The following is a 13322-nucleotide window of genomic DNA, read 5'->3' as shown; positions in this document are numbered from 1 at the left end:
GAAAGCAATTAAAAGCAAATTATACTTCCTCATCTGAATGTCACTTAATCTAACTGATTGCAGGTTTTTCTCAGTCCTTGCTGAAGCAGAGATATTAGCAGTAAAGCATTTACTTTATACATACAAAAGAGGTCTGGAAAAGTTATATAATCAAAGTAAATCAGTAGATTCTTCCTGCGTGTAAGCAGTGTTGCCACAGGCCTCTGTGGTGCATGGGTCTAAATTTAAATAATTCATATAATAATTCACATTTCTAAGAAGAAGTTAAACCCTCTCTTACAAAGGATTAGTTTAAGAATCAACTTAGTCTTTAATTAGGTCTAATCATCAGTCTTGCAACCGGTTTAAGTTAATCCAGAATAACCCAGAACTGGGACTCTGCTAGCAACTCGGCTACAGAGCCTTGTCTCCGAAACTGGCTTATTATCTGCTTAATCTCAGCAATTTTATCTTTGTTTTAGATTTTTATTTTTTGTATTTTTTTTCTAGAGCCTGTGATCAACGCAGTAAATACTGTTCAACAATAATGTCTCTTAAAGGCACGTTGCGTGTTCTGCAAACGTGTCACATTCTGTAAAATAAAAGCCAGATTAGTTTGGTCAGTTCCAATAATCTAGCTATTATTATGTGTTTATAAAGGCTGCCTCATATTTCGTGTTTGTTTTAAAGCCTCATTTGTAGTTCCTGATCGCAAGCTGCAATATGGAAGTAAGCTGTGGGGGCAGTGTAGGGAACAAAAACCAATGCTCTTGGTTTAGCCACCTTGCATTGCAAGTGGTATCTACAATACCACTGCTGTTGCTTTTTACTGCCATGATCTCAAAATGAACCAATTGCTAACCTCTTGTTTTGTTGATGCCGCAGAAATTTGTCGTCTCTCTAGTGTGCCCCCTAGTGGAATCCTCTGGTTATGCAGCGTAGTACTCAAAGACATATAACAACAATTAGCTTTATGATCGACTGCCTACACATAAAAGCAAAAATGATGTATTCTGCAAAGATGGATTATTATGTTAAAAAAGAACACCTGAACACATAAATGAAGCACATATGATTTGTAGCTATTTGCATAAACTTTGACTTCTGACTTCGGATCAATAGACACTCAGGTAACAGATAATAGAGGGTGAATTCTAACCAACTTTATCATTGTAGACTTTGGCCTAAATCAGGAAACCTTGGCAAGAATATAGTCAAAACAGAAAAGTGTCTTACACTTTGGCTGCTCTTAATTTTTTTTATTGTAGTTATTTTGGTTTGAGGTTAATTTGTAGCTATTTAGGTGCTTGAAGATTATATTATTCCTGTGACTAAAGTGTATTTAAGTAATCCACAAATAAAACATGCCCCTTAAAGAAGATGCACACACTAACGGAGAGATCATTAAATAGGAAGTCCATAAATAAATAAAAAAAGGAAAAACATGCAATGGCAGATCGCAAGTTTGTTGTCAGTGATGAAGAAGAAACAAGCAGACATGAACAGACATGAAAACACGTTGCCACAGTAGACAGATGGCGTGATTTGACAGAGATTAGACTTGTTTGTGTGGTCTTTCAGTGTTGCTCTGTATTTTTATTATTCATTTGAAACATATGACACTGCCAAATATGAATCTGTCTGACAAGCAGCAAGGAACACAGAGGAGAAAGGAGAAATATTTCTGCTGCTCACTCTGTTTTCACATTTGTCTCCGTCAGAGTTTCAGGTTCCTCAGCCTGCTGGCATGTTTCAGCTTCGCTCTGACTCATTGGAGCTCCTCAGTATGTTTGTTTGTTCTTGTCAGAACGGTTCAAATGTGGTAAATTTGCATGGACCCATATGCAGCCATTGTATCTGACAAAAAGATCAGAACTAGATTTTATTTATTTATTTGTTTAAAAAAAAAAAAAAAAAGGGTTATAATTTTTACTTATTTCACACAAATCAATATTTCTATGACTACATAGACACCTGAAAATCCAGTGCTGGTGAGCAGGTGTGCGGCTGATTTCTGTGTAACTGTGACACACAAAGCTCAGTAATCCCCCAAACAAGCTAAAGCAGAAAGCGCATGCCAAAGGCACAATGTCTGTTCACTTCACTGCTCCTGTGTTGGATGGGAATTCACAATGTCCCTCTTTTGGAACTGCTGCTTCCCTTCTGCTTTCTGCACAGTGACTATTTTTCTTCTGGTTCTGCTGCTTTATTAACCTCCTTAATGTTTCATAAAGGTTGGATAATTCTGTAATTAAGCTCTTCTCTGTGTCTGCAGATCCCAGTGAGACCGTGGCACTTCCCTGCGTGCATGAGTGTAAGGGTGTGAGTGTGTGTGTGTGAGAGAGCAAGTGAGCGCCAGCGCTCCCACATGGCCTCCATGCAGGACGGGCTGAACTTCACGGCTCCTCCCTACAGCAAGGTCCTGCTGCTGGGCGCTATCGCTGCTGCCTCAGCCTTTGTTGTTACGATTCTCATTGTGGTGCTCTGCGTGGGCTGCCAGAGGTAAGAGCAATACTGTGCGCACATATTTGACCGCACACACTCCGAGCTTAAGAATGTTTACACATGCATGCACCAGTGGTGAAAGAAGCACTCAGATTCTTTCCTCCAGCAACCGTAGCCATTCAGCAATCTAAACTACTTTGTAGTAATTATTCTAAGATATATTTAGACTCGTCTGTTGCTGCACTGGTCACATTTTACTTTGTATGGAGCTACATTTAAGTTTGGGTAGTTTAGTGCAGGCCCTGCACTCTCAAAAATAGAGGTACAAGATAAGGACATTTCTGTACCTGTAGGTACATTTTAAAGAAATGTTCTCTCAAAAGTACAATACTGGTCTTTAAGAGACCAGAAGCACACCTTCAGAGTACGAAAAAGGGTTCAAAGTGACATAAAGTACAAATTTGTACCATTTCGACCATAAGGGAACCTGCAGCATTGAAAAATGTAATGTTAATGGCTGTAATGTTACAAACTGGAGCAGAGTTGAGTGATGACAGTAGTACTACTTAACAGTCATTTACTACACCAGACAATGAAGGTCAGATGCTGCAAACTAAGTGTATGGCTGGTCAGTATTTTGAGTTTTTGAAGATTACTTGTTGATTAAAGGTAAGATAATTTTGCTAAGTGGAATGGACCAGGCCTAATGCTGTGGAAAACATAAAAAACATAACTTGAAAAGGTGAGGTTGAACTTGATAAGGTACAAAAATAGACCAGAACTGAAGGGTACAGAAATGTCTCTCAAAAGAGTACACCCCCAGCGACAAGCATTTGTACCTTTTTAGGTACAAGCTGGTACCTCTATTTTTGAGTGTGTGTGATGACTGGCGATCCGTTCAGAGTGTAGTCTTCCTCTCACCTGAAAGCCACGTGGATAAGCTCCAACTCCACTCTGACCCTGCTTTGGAATAAGCAGGTATCCTGTAGCTGATAGGAGATGGATGTAATAATAGTCCAGGGTCAGGCGCCTGCAGGTAATAGACAAGAAATATCTTTGGCGTCACCAATAGTGTTTGGTATGGGACTGTATGAACAAATTGTGATCGTTTCGGTTTGAGGACCTGCTTTTTTAAGCTACAATGCTGGATCTACCTGCACAATGGCCGTCTGCATTAATGGAAATAGCTAAAAATCTAGATATTTCTGTTTCTAAACATCTAAACTTCTACTTCTTTTTAGCATTCTGGTATCAAATATTAGCTAAGAAATTATGATCATGGACTGGATGATATTTAAATTATTCCTTAGTCTTAGCAGTGAGATGATTAAATACATCTGAGGATGGGTGACTGAATTGAAAAGGAGATCCTTTGGTTTCCTTAGCGAGGCTTATATATAATCACAGTCATTATGAAAAGGACTAATGAGGGTCATGTGATGAATTTGGTTTAACCTCTCAACAGCTAACCCAAACGTTAATGGGTACAAAAATGTAATTATTTTAAGCCTTTATTTGGCCCTTTACCAACATGTAATTATATATAAATAAAATCATGCTAATAATTTGCATATATGTACAGTTTATTACAGGGTGGCAAACTCCAGTCCTTGAGAGCCACAGTCCTGCAAGTGTTTGGAATTTCCCTGGTGCCACACAACTGACTGAAAATTGGATATTTAGCCGACTTGTGCAGAGTTTCATGTCAAGCTCTGCATAAACCTGTTCATTAAAGCCTGAGGTGTCAGGTGTGTTGCAGCAGGGAAACTTCCAACACTTGCAGGACTGCAGCTCTCGGGTAGTTGCCCAGCCCTGATTTATTACTTTGAGATATGTCAGGATTATTTTAATGCAAAACGTATCCATCAGGGGGTAGAAGACAAATAGATTGCATGCAAAAGGTTTTTGTTAGCAAAGTTTTTACCATAAAATAATGCAATAGGTCTCAGAAACAGATGATATCAAATATGATAAATTAGGTATTGATGGAATAATTTGATTATAATTGGACTGAACTGAATGATCTTCCCCGAACGCCGCTGGGATAGACTCCAGCTCCCCTGTGACCCTTAACTGGATCAAGCGTTTCAGAAAATGAATGAATGAATGAATTGAATGAACTTGGACTGCGTCTGTAAAAGTGTGTTGAGAAGAATTTAGACTTTTGTTAAGTTTTTTATGGTGGGTTACATCATGTGTGCATTGCTCCTCTGCACTTGCAGCTTTCCCCGCTAGCATTTCTGTTCGTATATGCCTCGTGTTCTTGTTCATGAGGTGTTTTAGCGCCCGTTTTGGCCTCTTGTTCAACAGCGTATTGAAGCACATGGACAACAACAGCAGACCTCTATGTTCTGTTTGCGCTGCTAAATCTTTTTATTATTGGTTTTTAGTCTTTTAAGGCAAAACCTGCTTCTTGAGCAGTATTTTCCTGTTAGCAAAAACAAATTGATACACGTACCAGATAATCAATACAAGCAGAGGGTTGCCAAAAGATGCCTCTTGTTGCGGCTTCCTTTTTCCGTAAGCTGCTGAGAGGTGTTGGGTCCTATAATATCCGTGACGCGCTTCTTCCTATAGGCTCACAGAGACGTTGGACCCAAGATGAGTTATTTTCACCATCAGCTATCAGCGTTGTGGCACAAAGCAAAAACAAAAAGCGAAACGCCGTCAACAAAATTCTTGGCTACCCAAGCTGCCTCTCCCAAACCATTTGCATAAGTGAAGGTGAATCTTTTAAAACTTTGCGCCACCCACATGCACTCACACCTAACCGCGCCCACACGCACACACTTTAACACCTGACCACACCCATGAACACACGCGTACAGAGCTCCACCGTCAACATGTCTTCTATACTTCTTCATAAAACCTGATTGAACAGGCCTGAAGAGGACGAGGATGTAGTGCACACATGGGGTGTGTCATTGCAAAGTTTCATAACCCACTACAGGTCTGGCATGCACAGTACATCCATTCCTATCCTGTTTGTTTTTTCCATCTGCACCGAGATCTTGTTGTTTGACTGTAATCTTTTGTTAACATGCAAAGGGAAAAGTTTGGGTTTTGTGTGGAAAGGATGTTTAAATAGGATCTTCATCATGAATTTGCACCATGCAAATAAAGATTAATTAAATTTAATTAACAGAGGAAAGAGAGAAAAAAAGTTTTTCTTTACAGGTAAAACTCCCTCAGCTTTCTTTTTGTTGTCAAGTAGCACTAAACGATTAAAATACAACCCAATTTGTAGAGGACTTCAAACTCCATTAAACTACTTGAGTAATTGTCCTTAGCTACTCTCCAACACTGGTATGCACACATGCAAATACACCACAACGTCTTTCTCATATGTACAGTCATAAGCTGACTCAGTGACACATGGACAATGATTCAGACACAAACTGCAACACACTCAGAAGTGAATCAGTGTTGGATCCTTTATGACAGAGTGCTTGTGTTTGTCACAGGAAGGGGAAGACACACAATGTCCCTGGCGAGGGTGGAAAACATCGTCTCATGGACATGGTAGGTACCAGGCAATATGCTTCTCAGTAGTGTTTGTACTGCAGCAGAGGTAGCCAAAGCCACTTCATTCACCAGGGAACGATATCATGCAGAGGACACCTCTTCAGTCTTAATTACTGCTTAACTGGCCCTATGTGTGTGTGTGTGTGTGTGTGTGTGTGTATACTCAGGGTATACTCAAGCAGTCGAAGCTGCGCTCCATCAGTAAATCAGACACTGAGATGAACAAGATGAACTGCAATGGGAAAAGTGAGTGCATCTTTCACATACCAATCCTGACATGCGTTCTTTTAAGTAAAGCTCATTTCTCACCAGAAAAGCCGGCATCACAAAGTCAACTTTTCAGAAGCTACAACGCTCTTTTTTTTTCTTTTTTGAGCTGCGATGCCAAGCCATTTCTGTGCTGGGGAGGTCGGGAACTTTCCTCAAAAACATCAGGAGCACGTGGTCAATGATTTTCTTTGAAAGCAGAACAGCTGCAGCCTCCACGCTGTAGACCATTTCTGTACTAATCAGTATGTGATCTGGCTGCAAATTCACTATAAATGTCCTCTATGATAAGATTTAAAGACATGTCAGAAGATAAATTTACCCTAAAACAGAATTCACATCGCATTTACAATTTATTTCACCAGAATGTTTGGCCCAGATTTATGAACATGCATTTCTCTCTCAAAGACATAAATCGGAGTGCCAAGACAAATCCTGGAGCTTCATCACTGACAGTCAACAGGGAACTGCTTTTTTGTGGGCACTGTGACAGTAGCCCAAGAGGTTTTGAAGAGACATAAACATATGTCCTGCTTCATACTTGTCCTGCTTCCACTGCAGTCGCATGAAGCCAATTTGGATGCATATTTCCAACATCTATGTCAGTTCCTCATTCACTGCCAGAAAGCAGAAGGTACTGGATGTGAGTTCTGTTTCATGGAGGGTATTTGGAGTACAGGCAGTATAACATCAGGCTGTATGGGCCTTGCAGAGGCATCCAAAAAGAAACGTCCAGCCAGCATGGACCATCTTCTGCTGCCCAGCCGGCGGTCTAACTCTGACCTTCGTTCTCAAGGCAGGCAGCTTCCCCAGATCCCCTCTGGGACTGGAGAGGAAAGCGAGCACACTTACTCTGAAGTGGGCCAACGTTCCTCTACCACACGTACTGACGATGCCCTCTACGCCATGGTAGGCAGGGCCGGGCAGACGGACACTCCAGCCCCTCCAGCCGTCCCCGCCAACACCCCAGCGCCCCCAGACCCAGACGGGGATGTGGAAGGAGGGTTGCCTGAACCTGAGGCTCAGGTCATGTCTCCCCCTCACCCTCCGGAGACGGCAGAGTACGCCTGCGTCAGGAAGCTGAGGAAGGCAGACAAGGCACCTCAGAAGAGAGACAGTGGGACAGATATGGTGGAACCCCCAGCACCGCCTCCACGACACGCCCCGCCTTCTCATTCAGCTCCTCCTCCGCCACACCCCCACAGCACAAAGTTGCCCCGCAGAAACGTTGAGGCCTTTAACGTCCCGTCATTCCCAAAGGTTGGTGCCATTACATGTCTTGCAGACTGTAGAAATTGCAACTATATTTTGATTGGGAATCTGTTTTGTTGCTGTTGTCAGATGTCTTAAAACTCTGCCCTTTTCATGCAGTTTAAAGTTTTCAGACCCTTTTCTTTAGCTACCTGTAGTCAGGTGCTGTTTGTTTTGGTAATTGCTGACATTTGCCAAGAACCAAATGACTACATAAAGGGGCATATCAGAAGAGTTAAGGGACTACAGTTCTCAAACTGACATGAAAGTAAACATGAGGGTTGTTTTCACCAGAAATCCAATATGCAACACAACTACATGTGTTTATGTGTCAGAACCAGAGTGGTAAAGGACAACTGTAGATCAGGTTTCTACCACATACATGTGCACATGCTAAGAAAGGTAAGCTTTTAGGTTAGCTTAGCAATAGACCTGAGCAGAGGGAATGTGATCAAAAGTAGCCCTCCATGAAGCAAAGTAGTTGTTTTCCCTTACAGTAGTTTACACAAAACTATTAGTCCCTTGTTAAGCTAAGCTAAGCCAAGCTAAGCTAAGCTAAGCTAAGCTAAGCTAAAATAAACTACCGGGAAGCAAAGATAAACTAAGCTAATTTTGACAAGAAAATAAGTCTAATTTCCCAAAATGTCAAAATCTACAGAACAGGGTTTTTAAATGTGTGTGTTTGTGCATGAGAGAAAGAGAGCATTTGTTTTTTATGTTTATTTCACGTGGTGCTAATTTACTTTTTCAAACAAGTGTATTTGTTCATATATTCCACATTTTTATCCTCCACAGGCTGGCATTTTAGTTTCAGAAGGGAAACAAGATTATGAAATGTATTTTCTTAAACAGACATGCCAGGCAAAGATGTGTATTTTTTAAAAAATACAGGAACACCAGTATTACCTGATCCCTGGTTATCATGTGCAAATGCCTTGGAGACTGTCAAATAAATAAATGAATGAATAAATAAATATATATATATTTCTTTCACACACATCCAAAATTGGATCTTGAATATGTTTAGGCTCGAGCTCCTCTCTGTCTTTTAGCCCACCACCAGCCATTGAGATGTGATTTGATAAAATGATAATTAATTCCTGTTTTCTTCCTCACATAGTAACTGGTACAAACTCTTAGATTAGACAGTTTCTGGCTGTTTCTTCTCCAGCAGGTCTGACCACTCTGAACACCTGTCCAGTAGAGAACAGGTCTTACATTTGTTTGCATCTCCAATCTTCTTTTCCTCCTTCAGATGTAGACATGAACGCACAAATTTGGTGTCTCAGCTTCACTACTTATGCAAATGTCATATTTCAGTAGCATAAATTCAACCAGTGATGAGACGAGTTTGATAACTTTCCAAATACAATATCTATGCATGCTTTTCAATAAACTGCAACAACACCACTTCCAGTTTGTTTTCCAAGCTGGGGAAAGTGATAACTGGAAAGTTGATGCTCTGTGCTCACCAGTCTCACAGACACATATTGAGACAGTGACCAGTACCAAAGACCTCCAGTTTAGGTAAATAAATGTCTTAGTGTGGAATTTATTTGCTTTTTTGTCCTCTGCCAGCCCCAGTACTACCCATTCAGTAAATATGCTGTTAGTGGTCGGGACGCAGAGATCAGGATCTGGAGAAGACTTTCCTGTAGCTGCTGCAGAGGACCTGTGCGGCTGTGTTTTGTGCCAGTGTTGCAGTTTCTTCTGCAGTCGGCTGCTTCATGCACGCTGTTCTGATATGCTGGCACTTCTGCAGAAATCTCTTTGAAGTCCAGGGCAGCGAGCGATTTTTATTTGTTGTGGAATTCTTGGTGAGTGTGGCGTATTTCTGCTCTCAGCAGTGTCACCTCCTCCATATGTTCGCAGCAGCAGGAGTGTAGGCAGGCAGGCCGCTTTTACCATAGATGTGAGGCTCTGTGTTCCCCTCCAGGTGACAGTGGGAAACCATTTGCTGCCCCTGTGTGAGGTCAGCGAGGTCAAGCTGTCTGCTGTGACCCCAGTTCAGTAACACGCACCATTCACAGGCTTACACGTGTAAGCACTTTGCTCACACATCTGCTTGCCGCCGATTTTCATGCGGATGATGCAACATGCTGAAATGGAGTCATCCACAGTGAAAGCACCTGCTTCCTCACAGGCTCCACCTTTCAGGGAAAATCTATTCAACACCGAATAAAATCCATCAAACGCGGCGGCTCTGCTGGAAAGTGGTTAATTTGTCCTCTGTGAGCCTTGTCATGTCACTGTTAAGAATGCAGTTTTTATTCTCACGGATGCCCTTTTTGCTCAGCGTAGCAGCATGCAGAACACGTGACCGACTCTGTCCCAAATGTTATTTGTTGCTCTGTTGATAGGAAGTGATGTTCATGGGCAATGGAGAGCAGTATATCTGGAAGCCTCCAGAGGACGATGACATGCTCATGCTCCAAAATAAAGCTCTGGGCCCTCTGGGTGCTCACACGGTGGAGAATATGCAACCGTCTGCTGCTGCGGTGAGTGAGGCGACCTCAGCATGCTCATCAAACTGTTTGTCATTCATTTATTATTTGTTAAAACCCTTTGATTTTATTGTTCTCTAAGATCACATCCAGTTTACCGGCATGCGTATCGACTGGTTTATCCAGTTCTTTATTTAAAATAACATTTTAAATTTGGTTTAGTCATTTCGAATCCAGGGAAGTTGTATAGTTTGGACATCATTACTAAGCTTAGCAGGGAAAAATGACCAAATTAAAAACCAAAACATAAAGTTAAAGATTAAAGCATGTCCTTACAGCGGCTCTATGATGCTATTTCCAGTTTTCTGAGCTTTCTACAGTGGTATAGTGTTAAATAATCATCAGACATATGAGCAGTGCCTTTTTTATGACCTAAACGCATATTTGAGTTTTCCAGCACTCCCCACGTTTGGTTTCCATGGTGACTGAAACGATTGGTTTTAGAGAGTTTTTTCTACTTCAAAATTTTAGTGATGTCTCAGGGGAGGGACTCAGTGATTGGTCATCTTCTCTAGGTTGTGCACGTTCACAAGAAGAAAGCCACGCCCACCTTCACTGCTCTGTATAACTACTCCTAGCAGCTGACCAATCAGACGCAGCCAGCAGGCAGGACAGAGGGCGGAGCTTTCTCTGTTCGCTTGTTCATGGCAGACGCTGATCTGACAGAATCGATACAAAGTAAATTAAGGGGTTTGTGGAAAAATGCTTTATTATTTCTTGCCCTTCTGGACTTGCATATTAAAATAAACTAGACTTAAATGTGAGCAATAGAGCCACTTTAACGCTTCTTATGAATCCACAGTCAGTTTCATCAGCCCTGTTTGCAGGATTTCTTTCATGAGATTTTGCACCTTTTTTCCCCTGCAAACATAAATTTTATGAGTCTACTGAACATCCATCAAGCTACTCAGATGCATTTGGTTATATCTTTTGTCAACACTGTGAGGTTTTTCCTTTTCTGATGAGGGACATATTTCTGCAGAAGTAACAGATGCTCATCACTACAGAGTCCTGTCAAGCTTCCTTCTGCAGCCACACAGCTGCATCGATTTGCCTTCCTAGCAATCGTACAACCAGTTCTCTCCATTTCTTCATTACATAATGAACCGAGGAAACAGGAACCTGAACATTTAGCCTTCTGATGCTTTGTGGGATTTAATGATTTTAATTTTCATTAGGGTAAGCAGCAGCACTGAGCAGCTGAAGATTGTTTGAGGAGTCAGAGGATCTGTAGAGCTTAGAAAGTTTGCATCAGGTTTGACTTTAAAGTGATGGTGACAACGGCAGCTCAAATTAGATAAAACAGCAGTTATATGTGCTAACTTTAAATGTAAAATGTGTTTCATCTCTAAAACCTCTACTTTATGGAGACCAGTTCACCTTCTACTCACTGAACTATTCACAGCAACACTAGTTTTTTAGGATGGGTGCCCAGACTTTTGCTTTTCCCCGTTTCCTTTATAGCCTTTTTGTCATCCATACTTTCAGAATGTGTGAAAGCTTTGACTACAGTGTAATCCTGATGACAGGCCCAAACTAAAGCTTATAGTATTATTTAAATGAAACTCACAGTGTTTTGTAGTGGTTGTAGGACTCAAAGTTAAAATATTCAGCATCTTATCTAGTTCAGTTTTACTAGGATTTCCATTTTCACTATTCTGTTTTCATGCTTTGGTTTCAAACATGTTTATTGGAGATATGTGAAGGTGTTGGAGGGATGATTTTCTACCGAACCATTTGACCATTTCCATCTCTTTTAATTCAATTCAATTCAATTCAGCTTTATTTGTATAGCGCCACTTCACAACAATGTTGTCACAGGGCACTTTACATACATGAATCAACATACACATCATTTCACGCCAATTCATACATATCCTGCAATAGAAACCAACTGATTGCATCGAATCATGACTTTGATCCAATCCCCCATCCTGAGCATGCATGCGGCGACAGTGGGAAGGAAAAAAAAAACTCCCTTTTAAAAACAGCTAAAAATCTATTTTAACTCACTTCTATTTGTTTTTGAGTTCACTGTTTTGTGTTTCATTGTGAAGCGTTTTGTGATTTTTATCTTGAAAAGTTCTAATTTAAACATTTACTTAGTGACTCCAAGCTATAGTATGAATGTGAGTCTAAATGTTGAACTATTCCTTTAACGTTTGCTTCTGCATCACAACGTTTGCTGTTATTGCAGGTGGCTGAAATGTACTCGAAAGTGTGCAAACCTGGGAAGAAGAAGAGAGCCGTGCCGGGGTCTCCCCCTGCCAACCTTGGCTTCCGGACCTTAGGTCGAGGCGACCGGGATGGGGGGTTTAGTGTCGTGGTCAAACCCCAGACGTGGGCCCCTCAGGAGGGCAAATTAGTCGGAGGACCCCTCGACGACCACTGCTACGAGTCCATCGGGACAGAGGAGTGCGATCCGGCCTACGAGAACGTGGAGGGTGGCGGCGGCTGGAAGCGAGAGCGGCCCCCCAACACATGTGCCACTTTGCGACCGAGGAGGAAGAAAGCCCAGCAGCCTTTGCAGCAGCAGCACCCCCCTCCGCCGCCACCGACGCAGCAGACCCCCAAGTTACAACATCTGCCTGCCAAAGCTCTGCTGCTGCCGGGGGAGAACCTGTACGAGAGCATCGGTGACCTGAAGCAGGGCTCCACCACCTCCAGCACCACCACCATCTTCACTTTCAACGATGGTATGGAGATGTACGTAACAGGGCTCTAAGGTGGCTGCTGCACTGTGACACCCCACCCTCTCCTTCCGACACAAGGAGCTGAGCTTACGCCACACGGAGTGACGGCTTGGCTCCTGTCATGCTCACCCACACATACTGTTTACATTCAAGTCATAACATCAAGCCTTTCACAGGCTCCAGAGGCCTTGGGGTAGTAATGTTGATCTGTTATGACCTGGACTGAATACAAAGTCCTATAATCTATAAACCTTCTAAGAAATCCAAAGGTAGTGAATAATAAAAGAGCACAAGACCATTGCAGAGCAATCTGCAGGTAACAGTAGCACTTCTGTTTCATTTACACATATGTGCAAAGCACAGCAAAGTTAAAAGGCTAAATTCTTCCTTGATTCTAGCAGGTAAAAAAATAGTCTTATATATGTCTGGTCCAAGCAGGACCTCTAATTGAGGAAAAGGCACAGCATTGTGTGAAATATTTTGGTAGCACTTAGTCTGTGGTGAACAGGCCTTCCCTGTGTTTGACATTATTCAGGATGGAATTTTAAAAGAAAACTAAGAATTAATTATTAATCAAGATACTTGAAAGCTCAGGGACCAGGAGAAACAATTATGAGAGTATTATAAGAAAAAAACCACAAATTGCACATTTTACATT

The 13322-nt window shown here is 41.7% G+C and overlaps 1 protein-coding gene across 1 annotated transcript; it reads left to right on the top strand.

Moving 5' to 3' along the window:
• Positions 1 to 2347: 2347 nt before the first annotated feature.
• On the top strand, positions 2348 to 12696 carry LOC306755304 (uncharacterized protein; the record flags this gene model as incomplete). Its single annotated transcript, XM_079239636.1, has 6 exons — positions 2348 to 2481; positions 5889 to 5946; positions 6117 to 6150; positions 6929 to 7476; positions 9828 to 9965; positions 12169 to 12696. 6 exons carry the CDS (start codon positions 2348 to 2350, stop codon positions 12694 to 12696), a joined length of 1440 nt encoding a protein of 479 aa, XP_079095762.1.
• Between the last annotated feature and the right edge of the window lie 626 nt (positions 12697 to 13322).

The sequence above is a fragment of the Telmatherina bonti genome, assembly GCF_933228915.1.
Source record: "Telmatherina bonti genome assembly, chromosome: 4".
In the NCBI taxonomy this organism is placed as follows: Eukaryota; Metazoa; Chordata; class Actinopteri; order Atheriniformes; family Telmatherinidae; genus Telmatherina; species Telmatherina bonti.
This window is presented reverse-complemented; position numbering and strand designations above follow the sequence as displayed.